Here is a 25503-nt window from a genome sequence, read left to right on the forward strand (position 1 = left end):
GCGCGACTGTGTTGTTGGTGCTTTATTTATAGTCCTCAAAATGCGGCTGCATCATGTAGACAATGCCAGTGCTGTTTCACTTTTGGAGACTGCGGAGTTCAAAGTGACGTCCGAGTAGAGCTTCCAGCTTACTGCCCGGCATCGATCCGCGCAGTTCGCTCACCGTCTCGGCCACCGAAGCCTGGCTTCGATGACCCAAATGCGCAGAGACAGCGGAATAGACAGGTGATTATCACGGTGCCGCGAAGCATGCATTTGAGACACAGTCGCTAGCGGACGCGACAAGAGACCTGCGGGAAAACCTGGGGGTCGCGCGACCAATACATGATGCGACCGCAGTTTCGTGCAGCACCTCACCGACCGGTTTGGTAACTCAGTCCGTCCTACACCCATCCCCCACCCGCACGATTTTAACACACCAGGCACCTCGAAGAAAATCGAGCCTTGAGCTTGGAATGTGAACATAACCGACAACAAATAAATAGTAACACGCATCAAATGATCCGAACTCACCCCAATCAGTCCACGTAAACCTTTCAGTAACGGCATCCAACTAAAGAACCACACGTTCCACGGCCGGCGTCGCCCTAGGACCGGCCCCGCCTGCCCCACACCGCACCCCCGGTCAGCTGAGATTCGGACGGTAGAGCGGGACGTTCAGCCCCGGCAGCCCTGGCCGGCCGGGCGGCGGTGCGTCCGCGTGCCTCGGCACGATCGGGAGCGGGGCAAGCGGCGGCCCGGTTCGCCCGGGCGCCAGGCCGGGACCGGGGCCTCCGCCGCCGGCTAACCACCTATTTAGAGTTACCGCTACAGCTCCGAGTGGTCGTCCTCCGCATCTGGAATAAGGACGGCACGGCGTCAGCGCGAGATGTGAGGCGCCGGGCGATGGCGGAACACGACTCGGTGCGGGGGTGGAGCCGCGGCGTGCGCGGCCGGGCGCGCTGCGCGCTCACCCCAGCCGGGAGAACGGCACTCCGCCCGGAACACACTACGGATGGTGAGCATCCCTCAACAACAGACGGCTGCGAGAATCTCGACAAGGGCCTCCCGCTAACGCCAGCTCGGCCGGCCCCCAGCCAGGGTCAGCGCAGCGGCGCGGCACGTCGGACTCTGCCGCCCGCCACGCGACGCTAACGAGCGGGCCCCCAGATATACAAAAGCGGGCCACTAATTACGACGATCAATGTCGCTTACGACAACTGATACTCAAAGGGTATCTACTAAACGCCGCGGATCGCTGCTGAGACCATCGCTGTTTCGGCGACGAGTGCTCGAAACATACGCAAATCGTTCGGATCCACATCGTACCCGCGGTCGCAAGTGCGTCGTGCTTCATTGGTCGGACACGTCGGATAAAAAATCAAGGCCGGGCCGATTCCAAGATGTCCGTGCCTGTACGCCCGCCTGCTGACCTAACCCGACCCGGCGGCGACACCCCACAGCCTGGTCAGACCCGGCGACGACACCACACAGCCTGGTCAGACCCGGCGGCGACGCCACAAAACCAGGCCAGACCCGGCGGCGACACCACACAGCCTGGCCAGACCCGGCGGCGACGCTACACAGCCTGGCCAGACCCGACGGCGGTTACCACACAGCCCTGGCCAGACCCGGCGACGGTTACCACACAGCCTGGCCAGACCCGGCGGCGACACCACACAGCCTGGTCAAACCCGGCTGTAACACCACACCGCCCGACGCACTCGCTGCAGCCTGCGCCGGGCGCCGGCCGCACTTCCTATAGTAGTCCGCTCGGACCGTACCTTTCCTCTTGTCCGACTCAGGGTCGTTCTCTTCGGATGCGTCGCCGTCGGCGGCCGGCCCGGCGCCTGGCGCCTGCCCCTCGGGCACCGCCGTGGCGCCGTCCACCGGCGCCGGTGTGGCGCCCTCGGCGGGCGCCGGGGTGGCGCCTTCGAGGGGCGTCGGGGTGGCGCCCTCGGCGGGCGCGGGGGCGGCGCCTTCGGCCTGGTCGGATGCCTGGTCGGCTCCCTCCGTGTCGTTCGTGGCGCCCTCTGCTGATGGGGCGGCCGCGGCATGCGAGTTAGCCAGTCCCGCCCGGACGCGTCATAAGCACACGGCAACGGACGGACCGCACACGGAGAGGGACCGACTGCACAAGGCAACGGACGGACCGCACACGGAGAGGGACCGACTGCACACGGCAACGGACGGACCGCACACGGAGAGGGACCGACTGCACACGGCAACAGACGGACCGCACACGGGGAGGGACCGACTGCACACGGCAACGGACCGACTGCACGACGCAACGGACCGACAGCACATGTCAACCGGCTGAATGAGAACGATAAATGGGCGGACTGCAAACAGTTATAACAGCGGCGCTAGGGGTAAAACACGCCGCCCACAATGCTGACGGGTGAGGGAAATCATCAACTGATCCTTCGTGGCTACAATATGTTCTTCGCAAATGTGGAGTAACTTTGGCTATTAATCAACAAACACCACAGCCAAATCAGCAGATGGTTAAACATTAGAGTGCCAGAGTGGGGAGAAGCGATGCAAATGTAGTCTCCACGGCATGGGGTGAGGCCTCGGACCACTCGTCGGTGACTGGATTAGTCGCACTCCAGCGCCATCGCCTACCGCGACAATCACTCCACTGAGTCACTGACCGTCTTTCTTCGCCTTTTTGAGCTCCTCCTCCGCCTTGGCGGCTGCTTCCTTGATCTTGAGATCCGCCTCCTCCCGCATCTTCTTGGCCGTACCCACCTTGATCTTGGTCACCACGTACTGTAGGTGAAGCCAGGGAGCCACGCATTACGTGCACAGCCTTGGGGAACTTCGGCACTGTGTTGCATGAAAACTCCTGTTTATCCCGTGCATGCATACGGCATGGGGTGTCACTTTCCGAAGCTGATATCACGACAGCCCATCAGCACAATATTCACTACTTGAGAGGAACGGCGTGCACTCAGGTGATCCACCGACAAAAGACGGCCGTGTGCACGCGACTGATGTGGAAATGCGGTACGTAGCCGCCAACAACGGCACTCGATAACTCATGCACAATGAAACGCAGGGGGCAATTCACATGCAACACATCACGAACCTTTATTTCTTTGTCTAGGCTCAAATATTTATCGGCCATGGCCTTGATCTTTAGTTTTGGTGTCTGGGTCAGCGGCGTCTTATCCTGCTCCTTCGTTTTCGACTTCAGCCACTCCTGTAACGCAGCAAAAAAATCAAACCACGTGGCTCCACAGCACCACGGGGCGACACGAGCCTAGGAATGAGAGAGAGAAAGACATGCACACAAGGGGCCTGGCCAAACCCCGACCAGCGCGGCGCCGGAAAGGCAAAGGACTGCCAGGGGGAACGGACGGCAGCAGGGACGGAGGAGGCTGCTCGTCTCTCCGCAAAACCCCGGCCGCTCACATTTCTTACGGCACTGCAGGGCGAAACAGATCGAACCACACTCTGGCGTCCAGCCACGTCCGGAAAGGAATGACTGTATGGGACTCGGACGGCACTCGAGGTCACTCGCCTTGGAGGCGTTCAACATCTTCTTGAGCGCGGAGATGTCGGACTCGACGATGACGCCCTCCTTGACGCTGGTGTCGGCCGAGGTGAGGAAGTGGTTCGTGACGTTGAGGATGTCCTTCAGCGCCTGCACGGCCTCCGGCCGGCTCTTGTGCTCCTCGACGCGGTCAAACAGGGCCTGGGCGCCACGGACGCCGGTGAGCGGCGGTACCGACCTAGACAATCGTCACCGCTTCCAGATCGTTCCAAAGCGGCGCACCAGTACATTAGCCAGCACCTTGTTTTACTAATATACGCACAGAGCGCTGTGATCGTTGGCGCATGTCATGGGCTGGGTGTATGGAAGAAGAGTTCTGAATCAGTCAAATGGGGAGCATGCCCTGCCCAAGACTCTTGAGGTGGTCTCGAGGGTCACCAAGTTGCATGCATCAGGTAACAGCCTTGCGACAACTATGTTCAGTTATGTAGGGTCCATAGACGGACTCGTCACCTTGGTCAGCTTCTTCATCTCCTCCAGCTTTTCCTCGAACACGGCGGCCGTCTCGTGGAAGCCCTCCTCGTAAAGCCAGTCACTCATCTGCAAGCGGAATCTGGTCAGCCCCCGTCCCATGTCCGTGTCAAATGTACGCGTCGTACAGAGCTAAGAGCTGGCGGGCGCCGAAGCACACACAAGGACTGCGCAAGAGATCTAGAAACCTCCAACCGCACTCTGGGAGCAAAGCCCCTTCACCCCCTCCCCCCCCCCCTCCAGAGGACCTCGCTGCATCTGCAACCGCACAAACAATCCGCTCGGCCTACCTTCGCAAGCCCCCACACTCCGCCTCCCGCTCACTGACAACCTCGGCGACACGCCCCTCGCCACCCAGCGCGCTGCCGGCGCCCGTCAGGCCGGCCCTGCCCGCCTCCCGCCGCGGCTCAAGGACGACGCCGCATACCTCGCTAGCCTTCTGCCGGATGGTGTCGCGCTCCTCCTCGGTGGAGGCCGACTCGTACAGCTCCTCGTACAGCCGCATCTGGACGTCGTTGGTGAACGACTCGAGCGCGTTGCGGGCCTGCTCGCGCCGTTTCCGCTGCCGGTCCTGCTCGTCCAGGTCAGCGATCCTGCGGCGGCAGCGCGGCGCGTCAGACGGCGGCGCCGAAGCGCGTCAGACGGCGGCGCCGAGGCGCGTCAGACGGCGGCGCCGAGGCGCGTCAGACGGCGGCGCCGAGGCGCGTCAGCCGGCAGCGGCGTGGCACGTCAGACGGCGACGCCGCGACGCCTAGGGGATGTGACACGGCTCGTGACCGAGCGGCCGCGGGACGGGCCGACTGCGCTGCGACCGGCACGCAGCCGTCACTCGACATGCTCTCCCCAGAGTCGGCGTTCGGTTGCCGGCTAACACCCGCACCCTGCAGTGACGCGTGTTGCCACGCTGCTAGTATCAGCAGCAGCACACGAACACGCCGCGAATGGAGCGACTGAACACGAGCGCGTGGCAGGCGCGATGGGAGGGCACACCAGCCGAGGTCAATCATAAATGAAGAGCCGAGATGCAGGATGGTCGCGCCCAACCAGCCAGCATCGCCAACATAACACCCACTTAAGACGCACAAGATGGCCAAGAGAAAACGACAAAAAAGAGCAAATCACAATATCAAATGCCGTGAAGCACCTTACCAAATTGATGAAAAAAGGTGACTACGAAGGGATGTAACTGACAAGATATGACGACCTCAATAACCAAATAATGGTTATTTGGAAGTATATATAATATAACCAAATAACCAAATAACTGACAAGCTCAATAACCAAATAACGGCATCCGCCTATTAGCAATACTTACTTCTGTGCCGATTTCTCTAAAGCTTCTCCCTGTAGCTCGTGGACGTTCAGGTTCGTAATTTTGAACTTGATCGGCACTTTAACCACCCTTATCTTCGGCTTTTCGTCTTTCACTTCAGCCGTCTTGTTGACGTCCTTTTCAGCTGTCTTGTTCTTCGGGACTTCCTTCTTGGCATCCTCCTTTTTGGTGTCTGCCTTCTTCTCAGCCTGGTCCGTCGCTCCCTCAGTTTCCTCAACCTTGCCGTCCTTCTCGTCCTTACCCTCTGAAATTACAAATCAATCACTTTAGAGTGATCTTTGAAGCTTTCAGAACGTCGCGACCAAAGCACATCGCCGGAAGTACCACAGCTTTCAAGACTGCATCGTACGCAACACAACACCCACAGGCCACCCCGCCGACGCCACCCATCACCCGACGAGTCCTCCCGCCACCCGTCGAGCCCTCCCGCCACCCGCTGAGCCCTCCCACCACGTGCCGAGCCCTCCCACCGCCCGGTGAGCCCTCCTGCCACCCGTCGAGCCCTCCTGTCACCCGCCGAGCCCTGCCGCCACCCGCCGAGCCCTGCCGCCACCTGCCGAGCCCTCCCGCCACGTGCCGAGCCCTCCCGCCACGTGCCGAGCCCTCCCACCGCCCGGTGAGTCTTCCCGCCACCCGAGTCCCCCCGCCACCTGCCGAGCCCTGCCGCCACGTGCCGATCCCTGTCGCCAGTGGATGGTACGCACCGTCGCCGCTGAACAGGTTACTGAAGGCGCTGCTCAGCTTGGAGAGGGTCGACTCGTCCTCGTCGTCGGGCGCCGTCGACGTTTTCTCGAACACGGCCTCGACGCCGGTCAGGTTCAGCAAACCGCTGTCGCCCATGTGGAAGTGCACCTTGAGGCCCTTGGATTCGACGCCTTCGCCGGAGTGGTCGGCGTACACGTCCGCCACGCCGTCCAGCAGCACGTACGACAGGTTCAGGCCGTCCACCACCCTGCGGCAGCCGGGGTGGATGTGTCAGGACGCCGCCCGACGCCCGCCCGCACCGTCAATTAGTAGAAAGGCAGCAGGCAGTGTGCAGGTCTTGTTTGAGCTTCATAGGACTTCCCGACAACGTGGGCCGCAGCTGTCTGTCGCACACTCGAAATCCTGTCACGAATATCCTAAATCACCTAAGCATGCACATACCCTGGAAGAGAACAAAAGAAGGCAAATCTTAAGACTGAACACGGATAACTAACCAGGAAAAGACCCAAGAAAAGGACAGGCGGTCAGATCTGTATCACAGCACACGTGTAGTCGGCAGGGCTGGTGGCGCCTCCGTGCAGCTCGGCCGCCATCCGCTCTCAAATGATCTTTGTCGAGGGTCAGATCTGTATCACAGCACACGTGCAGCCGGCAGGGCTGGTGGCGCCTCCGCGCAACTCGGCCGCCATCCGCCCTCACTTGATCTCCTCCTCGGCCAGGTGGCCGAGGTCGCCGTAGTTAACGGTGAAGCCGAAGTCCTGCTGGCTGCGGTTGAACGTGATGACCTTCTTCTGCGGGTAGGGGTTGCCGTGGGTGAAGAGGTTGCGGTGCACCTTGCGGCGCGAGGCCTCGCCGTGCTCCTCCGCCTCCCGCTCGAAGTCCACCTGGCGGGGGCCGGAGTCAGGTCAGTCGGGCTATAGCACATCCAAAATCGCGCCCGGCAAGGCTGTCCCAGCCCGGCGCATTTCAGTCACAACCGGCGGGGGGCGGTATCTCAGGTACGATGGCGCCGTAGTCAGCGGCTGGTCACAACGTCCCGAACCCCGCGACCAGCGTCACATGCGAAACATGCTGATCAGAGGACACAGCGTGCGTACCACACGCTGGTGGATGGAACTTGCCCTAGGGTACCGGATCACAGATGCCATCCACCATACACTGGGACACCTGCAAATATTCCCCTGATCTCTCGGCAGACCCGTGTCGCTCGTCCTCCCGGTAGTATTACGCCAGACCTGTGTCGCTCGTCCTCCCGGCTGTACTCACGCCAGACCCGTGTCGCTCGTCCTCCCGGCTGTACTCACGCCAGACCTGTGTCGCTCGTCCTCCCGGCTGTACTCACGCCAGACCTGTGTCGCTCGTCCTCCAAGCTGTACTCACGCCGATCGGCAGCATGACGTAGTCCTTGACGTGGAACTTCATGACCTTGAAGCCGGTGCTAAGGTCGGCGGCGCGGTACACGGCGCCGAGGGCAGCCGCCTCGTCCGTGTTGATTGACTTGCCGAGCTCGCGGCCCCAGCGCGCCTGCAGCGCCTCCTGCACCCGGGGCACGCGCGTGGCCGCTCCCGCCAGGATCAGCTGACGGCCCAGAGCGGACGACGGTCAGAACGCCGGGTATAGCGCGCAGCAGGCAGCATACGATGGCGGCGGGGGAGGGGGGGGGGGGGGCATGCTCGAGGCTCTCGTGGCCACTGGCTCAAACTAGGCTACCCGCGAGAAGAGGGCCATCGGGTGGCCAGGGCGGCGGAGTGACACAAGGCTGCAAACGGAACAACCGCCACCGCATGTGCGTTATTTGGTCGTCAATGAGCGCAACAGGTTATAACAGTGTAGGGCAGCAAAATGCGCCTCTGTACGGTACAACCATGGAAGAATAGGGATTGAAGAGTTGGAGAACTGAGAATCTGACTTAGAGCCAGTGTATAATGTAATAGTGTACAAGAATCTAGAGCTAGAGTATAATATAACTCATGCTGTTTTTCTGTAGGCTTCTTACCAATTCTCCAAGCACACAAGAACGATCTGAAGTCCAAACTGTGAGAAGCTTTGACCCAAGTCGTTAGAAAGACCTAGTGCTGAGTACATGAATTCCCTTGCACAATGTCCAGGATCCCGGACATCTCAATCACCAATCCCGCTTGCGCCAACACTCCACATGCAATCCCCCAATTAAATTTTCAAAAGTTGCGCACCTCCAATCTCTCTGGCTCCGGATTCGAGCTAAACTGCCTGACTGGGGGATGTTGGCTGGTTGGCCTGGGTCAGTTGGACCCAGCGGTGTGCCAGTGGTGCCTCACCTGGTCCACCTGGCTCAGTTCCACGCCTGCAGACTTGACGGCCGTCTCCAGCGGCTCAGTGATGCGCGTGAAGAGGTCAGCGCAGAGCTCTTCAAACTCGGCCCGGCTGACGGCGTGGCGGAAGTCCTCCTCGTCCAGCAGGCCTTCCACCTGGCGCAGGGAAGCGCAGGCATGAGGCGACACAACAAAGCACGGAACACTGACCCACCAGGCGTGACGGAAGTCCTCCTCGTCCAGCAGGCCTTCCACCTGGCGCGGGGCGGCGCAGGCACGAGGTGACACCACACAGCACGGAACCGACCCCCCAAGCTGACACACAACAGCCGTACTCCCAATGCTGCGGGGCGTTAAGGGCAGCAGAGCCTGTGACCAAGCCGCGGCATACATCTGGCAGGGAGCAGTAGGGGCACCATGTGAGACAACCAGCGATCAGCCAAGACGACCGTTAACGGAGGCATGCTGCGCTCCTGCCTTGCCCGCACCCCCTCCTGACCCATCACCCCGCTGCGCCCCTGTCCTGCCCGCACCCCCTCCTGACCCATCGCCCCGCCGCGCCCCTGCCCCCGCACTACTGACCCATCGCCCCGCCGCGCCCCTGCCCTGTCCGCAATCCCTCCTGACACGTCACCCCGCCGCCTTCCTGCCCTGCCCGCACTCCCTCCTGACCCATCATCCCGCCGCGCCCCTGCCCCCCGCACTCCCTCCCGACCCATCACCCCGCCGCGCCCCTGCCCTGGCCGCACTCCCTCCCGACCCACCACCCCGCTGTGCTCCTGCCCTGCCCGCACTCCCTACTGCCCCATCACCCCGCTTTGGGCCGCACCTGAGCCGTCGTCTCGGCGTTGGCACTCAGGATCTTCTTGACGCGCTCCGCCTCCTTCAGCAGCTTGGCCATGGCGCGCGGACTGGCATACACATCCTCCTTGGTCTTCTTAGTGTTGGTGAACACCTTGGCCAGGTGTTGCTGCAGCCGCATAGTCATCTCGAGTCCGCCAAGGGTGCGGTCGTACCTGCGGGGGCGGGCGCTGGCCTGAGGCGCCGGCGGCGCGTCCACCGTACGGCGACGGCCCACCGCACGGCGACGGTCCACCGCGCGGCGACCGTCCACTGCGTAACGATGGCCCACCGTACGGCGGCGGTCCACCCCGGCCTCGTGTAACGCACACGTCCACGTGGCGAAAGAAACGACGTGCACAAAGTAGATTTAACCACTTTACATCTGATTTCTCAACACGATGACACCACGGGGCGAGGCAAAGTATTAACGGCACCCACTCAGCGTATCTCCCGGTCCGCCATCCACAACACATCCGCCTGATGTCCCAGGGCGTCCGCCTTGCTCGCCGGAACCGGCGGGGCATTGCTCACGCGTATCCCAGGATCTGCAGCTGCGGGTTGGTCTCCGAGATGCCGCGGTCCTTGGTCTTCACCAGCTGATAGCCGACCAGCGTGGCGGACGTGCTCTCCGCGCCCATGTCGTAGAACAGGATGTACTGGGCCGTGGCGTTGAAGTCGTTGCGTCGGAACATGCCGTAGTTGAGCGCCACTGCGGGGGAGGGGGGGTGTCGGGGTCATGAGGGCTGTTGGTCGCCGCCGACGGAGGCCCTGGAGCGCCAAGAAGCGCCACGCTGGGCGGCAGCGACGGTTCGGAGCGGCCGCCGCTGCACGGCAGTGCCGTTATCCAGACACCGCCAAGGGCAGTCCCGCTTAAACTCACCTCACCCGACACCCGAGCGGCACGGACTACCTCCCCCCCCCCGCGCCTCCGCCGCCCCTCGCGCACGTCCGTGTCGTCACTGCTAGGCAGCTTTACCATCAGCTCTTCCCTGCCGCCCTGCATCCCCCCCCCCTCCCCCACACCGTCCCCTTCCTTTCCTTGGAGGTACCGCCCGTGCGTGCACACGTACCTGCGGCGTTGTCATTCATCAGCTGGAGCACCTTGACGCCGGCCAGGCCCGCCGCCGTCAGCACGGCGCGCCGCTCCGCCTGGTTGAAGAAGGCCGGCACCGTGATGACGGCGTCCGTCACCGTCTGGTGCGTGTGCTCGGAGGCGGTCTGCCGCGCCTGCGTCAGGATCATCGACAGCAGCTCCTCCACCGAAAACGTGGTCTCGCTGCCGGCGAGGAGCAGTGTCAGACAGGAGGCGGCCCAGGGAGGGGGGGGGGGGGGGGCGGGATGTTCTGGAGGCTGGGCCATCAAACATTTTCTCCAGGAACGACGAGAAATGGGGGGAAGGGAGCAGGGGCTGCCCCACACTTTCTGAAAATTCACATTGACCCCATCGACGCTGACTCAGAGATAACTGAGCATGTCTCTCCCCTCTCCTCAGCTTGAGAGGATCCTTAATGCTCCTTTTGTCTAGCCTTACTTTGAGAAGGTGACCGTGGTTCGACGTAAACACCGACTGGGTTGCCCATGGTATCCAAGCAAGTTAGATAATCTTCAAATCACAAAACACTTATGGTCGACGGTTAGGCCTGCAAAAACAATGCATGGAGAGCATAACTCAAGGCTTGGGTACTTCAACCGCAAAGCTTCTTATTGGCAGCAGAACTGCTTCACCACCGACATTTTGGACAACTACCTGCCGGGGACGACGTCCTGAACTCAAGATACATTACTGCCAGCACACCAGCGACGGGATTTGGGATTTATTCATACTGCCGACAGGCCGTGGCGCAAGTTTGACGCTGCATGTCCAAACTAACACAGCACTGAAATAGCTGCCACTCAGCAGCGTCGGACGGCCGCCCCCTTCTCCAGCCCAGATCGGGACCTAACATCGATCGCCAGCGGCGACCAGCCGGGATAAAAATAGGGTTAAGGCGTTCAATCCGTCCACGAATCTGTCTGCGACGCCAACGATTACACGGCCCCTTTCATTCACCTGACGCCACATGCCCGGCTAGTCCATTTCCACGGCCAGCACAGCCTATGTCCGAGCCACGCCCTCCTCTGCCGGCCGAGCCCTCCACTGGCTCCATCCCTGCCGGCGGGAAGCGTCCTCTCCTCCCTAGCCCCCACTCACGCATCATGCCGGAAGAGGACGGTGCCGCGGCCCGCGTCCTCCTCCAGCTGGTAGTGCGGGAAGCATTCTCCCCTCTCATCCCCGACTCACGCGTCATGCCGGAAGAGGACGGTGCCGCGGCCTGCGTCCTTCTCCAGCTGGTAGTGCGGGAAGCGGGCGGCGAAGCGCTGCACGGCCGGGTTGGTCAGCAGCTTGCCGGCCAGCGGCAGCAGGTACTGGTAGCCCAGCGCCGGGAAGCGCACGGCCGTCGTCAGCGCGTCCTCGCCGAAGATGCGCTCGCCGTCGCGCAGCGCCACTGCCGCCGGCGTCTTGCGCTTCGACTCCCGGTTCAGCGCGATGTCCAGCGGCACGCCCGGCTAATGGCGGCCAGAGGACAGGCGGGTCAGTCAGGGCAGGCCGGGTCACGGGTGTGGCGCTCAGGCGTCAGCCGGGGTCACGGGTGTCGCACTCAGCCAGGGTCAGCTGGGTTAGGGGTGTGGCACTCAGCTGGGGTCAGCTAGGTCAGGGGTGTTGCGCCCAGGCGCGTCAGCTGGGGTCAGTTGGGGCCCGGGGTGGGGGGGCTCGGCGGGTCAGCCGGGGTCGGCCGGGTCAGGGGTGCGGCACTCGGTCGGGGTCAGGGGCGTGGAGCTCAGGTCAGCAGGGTGAGAAGGGGATGGGGAATGATGGCAGTTAGTGTAAAGGGGTCAAAAGCAGACCAGGAGTGAAGATAACTAACCATAGTTCAAATTTCTCTAACCTCAAAGGTTCAAAAACGTTCAGGGGCAAGCCTAATAAGGTAAAAAGAACTCAGGGGTGAGACCAGAACAATCAAAAGGGAACTGGGTGGGGAAGGAGGGGGGGGGGGGGGGGGGCGCATCAGACAGGTCAGTGAGTGAAGGCAAATGTTGTAAGGTAAATGGATGGTGGATGGGCCAGACCAAAATACCTCCCATGGACATGATCACTGAAGCAGAGGATATATACTAAGACCAATTTAAAAACATAAAATGCCCATGAGATCTCACTTTGCTGCAAATGGGCATGAGACATTCAGCAAACTGAACAGATGCATAAAGTCTCTAAAGCACAATATTGACACACTTAAATGCAAAGCCAAACTGGCTGACACACTCGCACCAAGAACTGATGATTATACCCGCACCCCTTCTGTCCTGCCCTCACCCACAAACAGTAAGCTACCATGCTTCTCCGGGTGCAGTACCTACCGACACGACGCCGACCTTGACCCACTCAGCGCCGAGGTCAATGGACATGACGGCCACTCCGCCGCAGACAGTGAGGGCGGCCAGGAGGCAGCCCGCCGCCAGCACAAGCCGCGTCCGCACCATCGCCTGTGGAGACGGCCAACTGTCGGGTCATGGAGTGACAAGGTCACACAACACACACACCCAGCAATGTCATGGTCAGAGGTGGTCAATGGCTACAGTAGTAATCTAGCCAAGTGGATGTCCTGCTTCAGCTGCATTGTGACGCCTAAAACACAATGTGCAGGAATCGGGAATTAAGTTGCATTTCATTGGCCAAGCATTGAAGATGCCAAGGACACCAGACTTGTTTGAAGCAAGCATGCCAGAATAATGGAGAAAATGATGACAATTTGGGTTTTAGGGTGTGCTGAATACATTGATCATAGTGGTACCCAAAGGGAGTGAATTATCACCCTGACATTCTCCCAGAAAACTGACTTTATGCAGATCCATGTCCTAATGTCACAGCTTTTGCTTGAAATGGCTCAAAACAAGTGCATTTTTTAACTTTAGCACAACTACACACATACTGATTGATAACTATTGCATCTCTGTTCTCTTTTAGCCAACTGGTGTCTTCAGTCTCAAGCAGGTACATGCCTAACCCAGTCATAAAATATCTGTGGAATCTGGGAGACACCTGGTGCAGCACACCACCTGGTGGACTACACATGTAGCAGTACTACATAGATCATTACTGCAAGAAGCTCCATCAGGTCCATACTGGGGCCGAATGGGCATGACCCACTTTGGAACAAGCACAAAACAAGTGTTAAGAAATAACTACATTTGTGGATGATACCAGCACCTGGCCTGAGACAGAATTATAATGTTATCACTGTGAGTACCTTAACTCCAAGCTATGGCCATTCTCATGGAATTATGTCTGTGACTTCCCTAGCATACTGATTCTTTAAGAGATGATTATCTTTGCAACACAAACAGCCATTTTACAGCTATTATTGTTGAAGAGATTAATTTATTTGCTTTATTTCATTAGCTCAGTTGTTGCCTGTGTAATATTCAGTTGCATGTTCATGCAATTTGCCATATTTGAACACTGACAGACATCACCACCAATTTCCTGCTATGTTGCCACAATAAAAGGGCACAGGCATGATTGTATGGTGATGATGATTTGAGGTTTTTGGGTGCATTGATTGCAGGCCATGCAGCACCCTATTCAGTTGGGGGGGGGGGGGGGGGCTGAAGCCCTCTCCCAACTATGGGAGACAACAACCTCAAACTTTAGGAAGACAGTGGGCAACATCCAGGAAAAAACTTGTTTGTTGGCATATTTTAGAGTAGGTTGGGTAATTTCACACTTTTTAGCCCCATCCTACCTCAACTCATTTTGTGAACCTTGAGAACCTATGCCTTTGCAAATCTATGCCCCTGGGTACAGGACTGGAATGCAGCATGGATCTGTACCACACAGCCAGGATTTGCTGTTGTTAATTAGGGTTTTTGGGCACACAGACTGCATAAGTCATATTGCACCCATAATGTTTTCATTTAGTTACCATGGTGAATATATAGAGCGAAATCTGATTTTTGCAAGGAATGAAAACAGCCGGCCATCTTCAAGAAGTTGTGAATGATTACCAAGAATATCACTTAGCATAAGGGAGGTAGAATTTTGCCCAAAGTAAAGCAAATGCTCCAGGGCGAAATGTGGACATTGCTTAAGTATATGGCGCACCATCAGAAAAACAGGGCAACAAGGGCATCGGGGGCCCTCACCACTGCACAACAAATGCGGTGGGTTTTGTATGTATGGCCCATATGTAGCCCACAAAGCACAGCTCCTTCTTGCCTTGAATCATGGAGGCTGAAAGGCCACAGGCCCAATTCAGGTCTTATATGTTTCAATTTGTTACTTGTGTCATTATTCCAACAGAGCTGCCACTTGTGTTGCAAGAAACAACCAGGATTAGTAGCTTATGAATGTTGTTCTGTCATCATTCCCTTGCAAAGCTATATCTTTCTAAAGCATTAAGTATACTCCCTGGATGAACCACAATCAGTTCTGGCTGCTGATCATACCTACAGGCTTTGCTATAGAAAGACAGAGGATTAAAGGCAGGTAGCCATATGGAAGGGAAATATGGACAATGCGGAATGTTAGCAAATCTGGGGACATGTATCACCTAATGACACCATTGGTGAAGGTGATGAAGACATATGGGTAGCCAGAAAAGCAGGTACTAAATAAAAAATAACTGAAGGAGTTCCTCATTGGACAGCACTCTGGTCTAATCTTAAATGCAACTAATGCAAAAAAGCTATGGATATGAGCCCTGGCTAATACTGGTATACATGATTAATGGAGTGCAGAGAAAAGGTAATGAGCTAATGCCTTATCCTTCATGCATTTTATTTAAGCCAATTTGCAAAACAAAACTAAAGCACCTTGGTGAATACCTACCTGAACATCCTAGTTATAGATAGGTGCCAGCTATATAAATATACATGCATGTACAAAAAGTTATACATTTATTATACATACTGTATATATATATGTATATATATATATATATATATATATATATATATATATGTACCTCCCTCTCCCTCTCCCTCTCCCTCTCCCTCTCCTTCCCCCTCCCCCTCCCCCTCCCCCCAGGCCAAGGTCCAGATGCTTTGGGGGCCAGGGGTCAGTCACATTCACACTCCTGTTAGATTCAATTCAAAGAAAGCCAGCATTAGTCAAATTTCAAGGTACATGTGCTGTGGGAGCCCAGGACAGACCAGACTAAAAAACTGCAAGGCTGAGCATATTGGGCATAGCAGCAATTTCACAGAAGCAATGCAGGGCACACTCACCATAAACATGACAACCATCATTTCAGCATACAGCCACCACAAAATCCAGTGTGATTCAGTACATTTTGCAAATAATTGGTCACAAAGATAATATTATTTAACTTTAACCATAACAGAGTTTTGGAGCATTCATAAATTTAATGGACTTAATTTCCACCAGTTTTTGCAGTCTGCCTTTAACCCACATGCACAATTGCATAGTTTATCAGAGCCCCATGATGAGGTACTTTCAATATAACCACATCACAGTTTGGGAGCACTCAAAAATTCACTTAGCATAATTGGCCTCAGTTTCTTTGCAGTCTACTTTTACTCCACATGCCAACCTACATAGTTTGTTAGAACTCCATGCTGTGGTACTATCTTAGTGAATGTAATGACTCAATGAATGTAATGTTGAGCAGCGATTGAATATGCTTGAACTACTCACTGTATTAAGACACAACTTTTCAAGCATCATACATGGCCAAACCGACGAAAAAGACCCATATTTAGTTGGCAGATGAACAACCCCAAAACGACAATGCCTGGACTCGTCGGCGCGTAAGGAAACAATATACGTTTCTTCAAATACCTCTTCCTAACACAAAGTTTGCTCACCTGCGGAATTATCAAAAGCCTTCGTTACAAAAGCCTCCGCACCTAAAGCTCAAACTGGGCTATCTGACGCCAGCCTGTAAACCGGCACCACCTATATTGGTCTGACACGTGTCCTTACGTCTGGCCGTCTGCGGTGCCTTCCAGAGGCCGCAGCTGCGCTGAAATAACGCCGCCAGCGCCGGTGGGAAATGCTGCAGCTAAATTGAAAACAAAGATACATAAAAGCATTAGCACGTACAGCACTCACCGTTCCGAGCGGCCAGGGTACTTTTTGTTTAAATGTTCCAATACTTTCAAAAATGTTTCCTGACAAACACAAGCTAATGAAGTTGTTTTAAGACAAGTGTCTCAACGACACTGAGAGCTCCACGAAAAACGATGAACAATCATAGTCGTTACGTAAAGTTAGCGCGATTCAACAGTTTACCTCTGAAAGGGTGCTACCTGAACGGACCCTTTGGCTACACCTGTACGGAAAAATTGGGGCGAAATACTAGCTTCATAGATGAAATAACCGTTCCGACTTTTTTCTCCGCCTGGTGTGTGGGCAAGACGCCAGTACAAACTATGTGGGCGTACTGCGAGTAACGCAAGGGGGAAGACCATAGTCCACACAATTACTCCGTCCGGATCCTGTTGATTTTACATGGTGTTTGATTGTACTGATATCTCAGTTGGTTAGAGCACTTGCCTTCTGATGACCCCCCCCCCCCCCCCACCGCACCCCTCTGTGACTCCGTTCGGCACGGACTGGGATGGCATTCGGGCGGCGGCAGCGGCGGCGCTGAGGTTATGTGGTTGCAGAACCTCCGAGGGCAGGACGGGCCGCGAACAAAGACATTATGGCAGTTAAGCTTTCACCGCAGAATTCTGTCATTGCACTAAAATATCAAGATGGAATGGTGGGGTCAGGGCCCAAGCCACACGCACTGCTAAGATCATCGTGGGTGCTGATTGTTATGAGGTGACTGACCCCGGAGTTCAAACCGATCAAAACCGTTTGCACCAAGTCTTTTAAAAAATATGGTAATCGTATGAACACAGTCCACATTATTCACACGTGATGGGATAATTGACATTGGACGCCCGAGGAGTCAGAAGACAGACTTTTATGGACCGGTTTATTGGTCGCCATAACTAGCATAAATATGCACCTTTAGTTGAAGAAACGCTTTTCGAGTTTTTCCTATATCAGTCGCGGAAAACGCCTACCCAGGCACTATTTGTCTGCTGATTGAAAAAGCTCGTTTTCGGTGGTCCCGCCCGAGCTCGGTTTTATACGTCCGCCTCATCCGGCCTTTCTGCACGGCACGCAGGTGGCAGGTAGAGTACCACCACCGTTACTGTGCAGTGTGCACACAGAGGTATAGGAAAACAAGCGTACCTAAGCATAACAATTCCAGGAAGGTGGAAAGCGTGGGACGAATAGCTGGCATTCCTTTGTTATTTGTTTAAGCAGAACCATGCTTAGCTATGACCATCGAGAAGGAAGAGTTAAAATTAGCTGTAACTCTAGAGGGAAGGTTTGTTCAAGAATAGTTTAATGCTGCCTAAGAAGCCTGACAGTTGTTTATCATGCGTGGTGAACATTTGCGATGTTTGCTTACCTTCATATCGTCGAGGATCAACACTCCAGACAAGTCTTGACCTTTAGCGTTTTGAGCTGGACTTCGGGCTTTGAATACTGCACGCATGAACCGCGGTCCGAGCTGGCCCGAGCCCTGCTAACATGTCACGGTTCATGGTTCGCAAAGTTGCAACAGATAGCGTCGATATGGGGCCAGATTCAACAGGTCATAAGCCGCTGGTGCCGCCAATGCTTCTGAGCACGCGGTGCGACGCAGCTGATCAGCACGGGTCGGGGCAGCAGCACAGCGACGCGGTGCACCCGGGTAGTCGGTGAGCAATGGATGGGGAAATATTTTGAGTGATTTTAGCCATAGCTCATGCATGGAGCTAGGCTGGAACATCGCCGACATGATGCCACTGATTGATTTGTGCAGCTCCTCGGCCGAATTTAAAATCCTGCCGCATTGTCGCTCATTCAGTGGGCATCAAAGCACCGTTGTTTACCCGTGTTGCCGGGAAGTGATGGTGTCGGCGGAGTTCTAAAGAACTAGGTCCAAGTCCGGACTCAGCCGGCTATTCGAGCAGAACGGACCTCTCGCTGTGTGGTGTGTCCTGACGTAGAATAAGGGTGAAGACGAAGAGAGAAACGCATGCTCAATTACTGGGCCCCAGAAATGCTAACTGAATGCTTTCAAGATGCCGTTTCATGAACATAGCTGCATCGCCCAAACGGGGAGAAAATTTGTTGCATGATGACAATTAGATGATTTTACGGGTTTCGTAAATTTGTGTACTCAACTAAGAAACAGATAAAATAGTTTGTGTTTGGAGTAAATTTAAGGAAAATGACAGACTTGCGTACGGGTATAAATAACACGTTTGCAAAATCGAGTCGAGTCGAGTAATGCCTTTGGAGTTACTACATAACGTTATTGATTGCGTTTGTTTTAGACGTTCGGTCCATTAACACTAGTCTTGCAGTTATCAATTCAAAATCGTTAGGGTAGGCGTAAGCCCTCATAATTTTGTTCCATAATTCCAAATAAGTGTTTGAGGATGCAGGCGGGTGGGAGACGGGGTGGTCAAACTCACAGGAAAGGTGACCGGATGGTTTGGCCTAAACTCCATGGGTGGCGGATGGATTAGATACAGCTGAAATTTCATCCGCGAGTACCTCAAGAGTAAACTCGCTAATAGAATAGAATCCACCTTTGCCCTTTATATGACGTATACCCACAGCGCTGTGCTTACTGTCAAGTTGTGTAACTTGCAAGAATGTCCCGAACTACTGGAGTTGGTTGCGCGGATAGCAGCACAGTGGTGTCGCTCGACTACCGGGCTGATAATATACCGTTAGTCGTGGGCTGTTTACTTAGGCTGGTGTAACCACATGCAAACGATGTCATTTTGGCAGCATCAAAAGGCCAGCTATGTAAATCGTTCTTCGGAAGACACGGCGTTTTTTTGGTGCAAATCACGCTATTAAGGCACATTGCTAACTGCAACATTAACTGATTATTGGCCGAGACAGCATTTTTCAGATCACTTCATGACGGGGCTTTCTGACTGCTGCCAGAAAGCCTGTCGAGTGATAACCACAATACAGCGGTCCCGGAAAACTGCTTAAAATCATGCGTGAGGGATGTGACAGTGTAAGATCAATAGCGTAGTTATCTCAGCCCCAGTACACCATACTTCTCAGGTTTAGATGTCTATTGTGTTTGGTCGACCACCACCAGCATCCCACTTAATGTTGGTGGGAAGTCCGTAGCAGCGATTTGGAAGTTGATTCTTATTTCTTTCTTTTCTTTCATGATTCTCATTTCATTAAACACTTATTCGTGCGTGGCGCGCGAGATCATGTGCACGTAATGCAATTGCCGGATCATTATCGGCCGGCAACGTAATTCTCTCAGCGGCAGACATAACCTTTTTAAAAAAAATTACCTCTGCACGGTGCATTGCTAACAGAGGTCGGTCTGACCGTGGTGTTATGGTCCGAAGACAGCGGCCAGAAAAGAAAAGAAAAAACGTAATCGCGCGAAAGGTGCGACTGTGCGCAGTCCATAGCAGAGCTATGTACAACACACTTATCCGACTAAGGATTCTCCTCAGCGGGCATTTGCACTTTACGTGAGTCCAATATAAAACACTCTTAGTCCTGCGCGCCGGGTGCGGCCACGTGCACACAATATCATTGTGGAAGCACTGTGGTGGACGCCATAGGGGAGAAATCATCGCCATATTTTAACGTCTCGTCGAATGCGCGGAATGATAATGTCATGATCGCATACCATTTCGTCTAAACGGAGAGTATCAAGCTTTCGCAGCAGTTACGTGTAACCACTTTGACGCATTCGTGTGTTGCAAACATTACAGAACATACACGTCGGAAAAGGCAATGCAGATGGTATGCATTATTTTCATAGTGGCGAGCACGGAGTCAAATGAGGTGTCTCCCACGGGGTCAGGTAGTTCAAATCGAAATTCGGAGTTATTCAGAAAGATTTCGAGAGAACCGGCATTACCGATGAAATCGCATGCGTCTGATGTAAAATTAAGTGAAAAGCACGAAGAGGTGGGACACTCCCTTCAACTGCGCCAGATCTGCCCCGGTGCGTGGTGGACAAAATACGGCGGCCAGTGAGAAATACTTATAATCGCTCCCCACATTTGCAGCTGTGTACATTTGATAGCGCTCATATGGGGCTATCTTCTGCCAGTGCAACATACTTGTGGGATTGTGGTTTCAACTTGATTCGGTGAACTCTCCGACTCTCCGACAATAGCTTCATGACCAGAATACGCAGGCCCGGGAAGAATTGTTGTAATCACGCGGAAAGAGTGCAACTGTGTGCATTCCAAAGTATTTGTATAAGAAATAAATCGCATTTACCGGTACGACACATGTCTCTGATTAGGGAATCTGATGTATTAGGTTGAACCCCGAAAATACGTCACATAACGCTGCCTTGCCGGTCGCTGCGGCGATTTGCAAACATACCATCTCAAATTTCAACTACTTCTATTCGTGTGCACTAGGTGCAAGCACACACACTCGCTGTCTATGTGAGTGCGCTGTAGGACAACAGCAGAAGTCCTCATCGACTGTTATGGCCTTTTTTGCTAAAATCATCCTCTGACGGCACGGTCCTATTTGCGGCTGGCCTGCCCGTGGCGTGCTGGCGAGATGACCCGGGAGAATACTCAGATTCGTCTCCGGATAGTGCGACTGCGTGCATCGACGGCTTTGACATGGGGCTCTCCAAACGGTGTGACGGTGTGCGTTCGATAACACTCGTGTGGGGCTATCAGCCCCCAGTATAGCACACTAGTTGGACTTTGATTTCGATTTCATTGGGTCGCCCCCCCCCCCCCCTCCCAGTAGGCATATCCCGGTTGTAGCGGCAATTTGCTCGGGTACAGCATCCCATTGGACATACATGATTAGTGCGCGGCGAGTGCGTCCAAGCGCACCCGATACCACTGTGTGAGCATCATCGTACGGCAATGTGATCTACCCAAAGGCCGACAGCACCATTTTTGTCGAAACATCAAATCACACATCAAATCACATCTTGACGGCGGACATCTAACTACAGCCCACGTCGTATCGCGATGGCTATAATACGGCGCTCCAGGAAAAATGCTGATAAGCGCGCGGAGAGATTGCGACTGTATGCACTCAATAACATCTGTAATGGTCTCTCATCTGCCGCTATAACACACGTCTGTTGCGACCGACTTCTGGACAAAATATCACTTACTGGCAGTGGGCCGGCCGCAGTAGCGATTTGCAAAGAGATAATGCACAATGTGAGATACCTTTACTCATGAGGAAAGGCTACAAGCATACAAAGAGAGCTCCCTTTGTGGGAGCTGTGTCGGCCTGCAGCATAAATCGCCGAGCACGCGAGTCGAATGTCCTTCTTGTTCAAATCACCCTTTGATGAAGCATTGGTAAATTGGGATTGTTTCACCTTTTTGTAGGGGTCTGAACTGAAACTGCCATCTTGGTGGCCATTTGATGCAGTTCACAGCCCTGCCACTCTTAAGACATAAAACCACAGCCTTTGAGCTAGGCGCCCGCAGAGGTGTGCAGGCTGTTGCGTGCAGCCTATTTCAAGGTTGCCCAGGCACCCATGACGCCGTAATAACGTCATTCAAACCCCGCAGTTTCACTGGTCATGCGGCGTTCAGAAACTTTGAACGTCGCACTTTGAACTCACAGATGAATATGCAAAAACACTACGACAAAGGGCCAAAACACGAACGCCCAACAATAATTGGTCCAGCACACGTTCGGCACCGCCGCGGGCCACCTCTCGAGAGATTGAAGAACAAGTGAGTGGTGTGATACAAACGTTTCATGACGCAATCATTTGTGAAAAACGTTTCATGACGCAATCATTTCTATTGTGAAACATTCTCTATAACGGCGGCAAGACTGACCATAGCTTCATTCTCAGAATACAGGCGGCCCGGGAAAAACACATGATCGCGCGTGAAGAGCGCGGCTGTGTGCATTTGATAGCGCTAGGATCAGACTGTGAGCTGTGAGTAAAACAAGCTTCTCGTATCAGAACGTCCTTTGCACTGTGACGACCCCTGCTCACTTTCACGCCATTCTGGAGGGCCGGCTGAAGCGGCGATTGACAAAGTTACGGCGTCCATTTAAAATGCACCTTATTGGTACACTGCATGTAACTCGCTTATCGGCCGGCATGACCTTTTTTGTTCAAATCATACTTGGACAACGCGTTGCCCACTGCGACCGGTCTGACCGCAGTGTGATCGTCAGAACACGGCACGAAGAGTTGGACCATCTGCACTCGATAGCGCTGGTGTAGCATCTGGCAATTCAGCACACCTGCACGATGAGCGAATCCCTTTTACTTGGTCGATCCCACGACAGTGTCTCGCTCACTGCACGCGGGCCGGTCGTAGCGGCGATTTACATATTAGATAGGCCAATTTAAAACACTTTTAGTCCGGCGCGGCGGGTGCAACCATTTGCAAACGATGGGGAGAGCGCTATCCGCCGGGAACTTAAATCGCTCTTCGGACGAATATTACATTTCTTGTTCAGCTTAGCCTTTTAAAGACGCATTGCTCACTGGTGCAAGCCTCTCTGTAGCGTGATAGCCAGAATAAGGCGCCAATTACGCAAGCGGTGAACTTCATCCTTTACGCACGTAGTCAAAACTGCAATGCAACTTCTCACATGTGTTTTGAATGTGCAATGAAAAGAAACGCTGCGCCGCGGCGGCACCAAAGCTCGGTGACAACGATGCGTTACATAAATAAACATACGATGGTTTAAGTCCGCGTGCAAAACAAACCTTGGCCGCCGGATCCATATTAAGTAAGCAGTCGGCTCAGAGCAAAGCCAGTGGTGCGTAACATAGGGCTGGGGACACGAGACAAGTCACACAATAACCGACCCCACCACTACACAGGTGCGGGTGCAGTGTCACAAAGCGGTGGGGGGGGGGGGGGGGGGTCGCGCGGTCACGCCTCGAGCCGTTGCGGGGCGGGGCGAAACCGTGGGACGGTGATGAGCGCGCCGTTGGTGGCCACAGCGGACGAGCGCGATGCCGTCGCCGCCGCTATCGCGGGCAGCCGCGAGACGGGATGTTCCGCATGGACGTCGGGCACGGCGACGTCCCCTGGGTCCGGTACTGAATGAGACTGGAATGCTCCAGCGCGATGCTCGGCTAAGACGGTGGAGCAGGAGAGTTGCGTGGTTGCGAAGAAAGGACGAGACGAGGTACAGGAACGAAATATGTAATAGCAGGCGACTAATGCGACGCCTTTAGAAACAGCCGTCTTATGCCTATAATATCTTAAAGTTGTGAGTCTTTCGTCCAAGGACAAGGGCCATGGGATATCAATGTAGGTAACGACGGAAAACCATAAAATGTCCGGGACGAAAGAGAGAATACCTTTAGGCGGGTTTCCGTGAATTCTGTTCCAGGCGGCGCTCCAAAGGGGTGCTTCATGGTAAGTCAGTAGCTAGTCGGCAATGAATTTTGGAAGTTCGGGGCAGTATTCCCTTAATTCATATAGGGGGAGGGAAAGCCTGTCAATGAGCGCGAAGCATAGGGGTTCCGGTGTCAGGGCTTCGGTGCGATGCTGGAGCACATGGATGCTGCTAGTTCAGTTAGAAGAGCGGTAGGTAAATATTTGAAATGGTACTATGGAAGCAAGGAAAAAAATGTCATTGGTCTAAGCGATAACAAAGGGGTTATGACTACTGGCTCGTACGACTGGAACACAGAAGGAATGATTATTAATGGGCCATTATGCCTGCGTAGTTCACAAAAAGATGGGCAGTAATGCACCCTTAAATGGGCCTGTAAAGCAAAAACGGTTGAAAATCGATTTTTTCCACGACATGGTGACGTTGACTTTGGCCAAAGGTCACCAAAAAGACCCCAAAACGCCCAAAATTAATTTGTAGACAACCCCATGCTCCGAACCTATGACTTCGACGGTCACAAGATCTTGGCCAATCAGTGTGCCATAGCCGGTATCTTATCCTTTCCAAGAGCGTGTTGACACTCGGTCAAATCAAAGGGGGATGTCAAATCAAAGACCTCTTAATTAAAAAAGACAACAATGATGCCAAGTGCTGGTGGTTAGGTTAGGTTAGGTTAGGTTAGGTTAGGTTAGGTTAGGTTAGGTTAGGTTAGGTAGGTTAGGCTTAGGTTAAGGTTAGGTTAGGTTAGGTTAGGTTAGGTTAGGTTAGGTTAGTTGTAGTAGGTTAGGTTAGGTTAGGTTATTAGGTTGGTTAGGTTAGTAGGTTAGGAGGGTTGGTTAGGTTAGGTTAGGTTAGGTTAGGTTTGAGGTAGTTAGGTTAGGTTAGGTTAGGTTAGGTTAGGTTAGGTTAGGTTAGGTTAGGTTAGTGGTCGGTTAGGTAGGTTAGTTAGGTTAGTTAGGTTTAGGTTAGGTTAGTTAGGTTTTGGTTAGGTTAGGGTTGTTAGGTTAGTAGGTTAGGTTAGGTTAGGTTAGGTAGTTGGTAGGTAGGTTAGGTGTAGGTTAGGTTAGGGTTAGGTAGGTAGGTTAGGTTTGGTAGGTAGGTTAGGTTAGGTTAGGTTGAGGTTAGGTTAGTTAGGTTAGGTTAGGTTAGGTTAGGTTTGTTAGGTTAGGTTAGGTTAGGTTAGGTTAGTAGTTAGGTTAGTTAGGTTAGGTTAGGTTAGGTTAGGTTAGGTAGTAGGTTAGGTTAGGTTAGGTTAGGTTTGGTAGGTTAGGTTAGGTTAGGTTAGGTAGGTTAGGTTAGGTTAGGTTAGGTTAGGTTAGGTTAGGTTAGGTTAGGTTAGGTTAGGTTAGGTTAGGTTAGGTTAGGTTAGGTTAGGTTAGGTTAGGTTAGGTTAGGTTAGGTTAGGTTAGGTTAGGTTAGGTTAGGTAGGTAGGTTAGGTTAGGTTAAGGTTAGTTAGGTTAGGTTAGGTTAGGTTAGGTTAGGTTAGGTTAGGTTAGGTTAGGTTAGGTTAGGTTAGGTTAGGTTAGGTTAGGTTAGGTTAGTTGGTTAGGTTAGGTTAGGTTAGGTTAGGTTAGGTAGTTAGGTTAGGTTAGGTTAGGTTAGGTTAGGTTAGGTTAGGTTAGGTTAGGTTAGGTTAGGTTTAGGTTAGGTTAGGTTAGGTTAGGTTAGGTTAGGTTAGGTTAGGTAGGTTAGGTTAGGTTTAGGTTAGGTAGGTTAGGTTAGGGTTAGGTTAGGTTAGGTTAGGTTAGGTTGTTAGGTTAGGTTAGGTTAGGTTAGGTTAGGTTAGGTTAGGTTAGGTTAGGTTAGGTTAGGTTAGGTTAGGTTAGGTTAGGTTAGGTTAGGTTAGGGTTAGGTGAGGTTAGGTTAGGTTAGGTTAGGTTAGGTTAGGTTAGGTTAGGTTAA

At 53.9% G+C, this 25503-nt stretch overlaps 1 protein-coding gene across 3 annotated transcripts; it reads right to left on the reverse strand.

Moving 5' to 3' along the window:
• Positions 1–4: 4 nt before the first annotated feature.
• Grp170 (hypoxia up-regulated Grp170 co-chaperone protein) lies at positions 5–16167 on the reverse strand. Of its 3 annotated transcripts, none has more exons than XM_037228712.1 (18): positions 16049–16167; positions 12581–12706; positions 11466–11731; positions 10255–10460; positions 9716–9893; positions 9171–9357; positions 8348–8497; positions 7431–7628; positions 6750–6934; positions 6050–6297; positions 5328–5589; positions 4440–4605; positions 3995–4081; positions 3509–3682; positions 3074–3187; positions 2637–2754; positions 1764–2012; positions 5–836 (listed from the first exon to the last, which is right to left on the reverse strand). In XM_037228712.1, exons 2-18 carry the CDS (start codon positions 12701–12703, stop codon positions 808–810), a joined length of 2940 nt encoding a protein of 979 aa, XP_037084607.1. In that variant the 5' UTR covers positions 12704–12706; positions 16049–16167; the 3' UTR covers positions 5–807. The 3 variants fall into 3 exon arrangements, with proteins under 3 accessions (XP_037084607.1, XP_037084596.1, XP_037084600.1); XM_037228701.1 differs by having other exon boundaries at positions 1764–2015; XM_037228705.1 differs by having other exon boundaries at positions 1764–2015; positions 12581–12722.
• Between the last annotated feature and the right edge of the window lie 9336 nt (positions 16168–25503).

Source organism: Pollicipes pollicipes, unplaced genomic scaffold (assembly GCF_011947565.3).
Source record: "Pollicipes pollicipes isolate AB1234 unplaced genomic scaffold, Ppol_2.1 Scaffold_2555;HRSCAF=2994_pilon_pilon_pilon, whole genome shotgun sequence".
Classification (NCBI taxonomy): Eukaryota; Metazoa; Arthropoda; class Thecostraca; order Pollicipedomorpha; family Pollicipedidae; genus Pollicipes; species Pollicipes pollicipes.

Coding starts and splice junctions, on each gene's coding strand:
- Grp170 (XM_037228701.1), bottom strand. CDS start 12,703: ATGGTGCGGACGCGGCTTGTGCTGGCGGCGGGCTGCCTCCTGGCCGCC. Junction 6,935..7,430: donor ACGTCATGCTGCCGATCGGC/GTGAGTACAGCT, acceptor GGCCCCCGCCAG/GTGGACTTCGAGCGGGAGGC. Junction 837..1,763: donor TGAGTCGGACAAGAGGAAAG/GTACGGTCCGAG, acceptor TCCTTATTCCAG/ATGCGGAGGACGACCACTCG.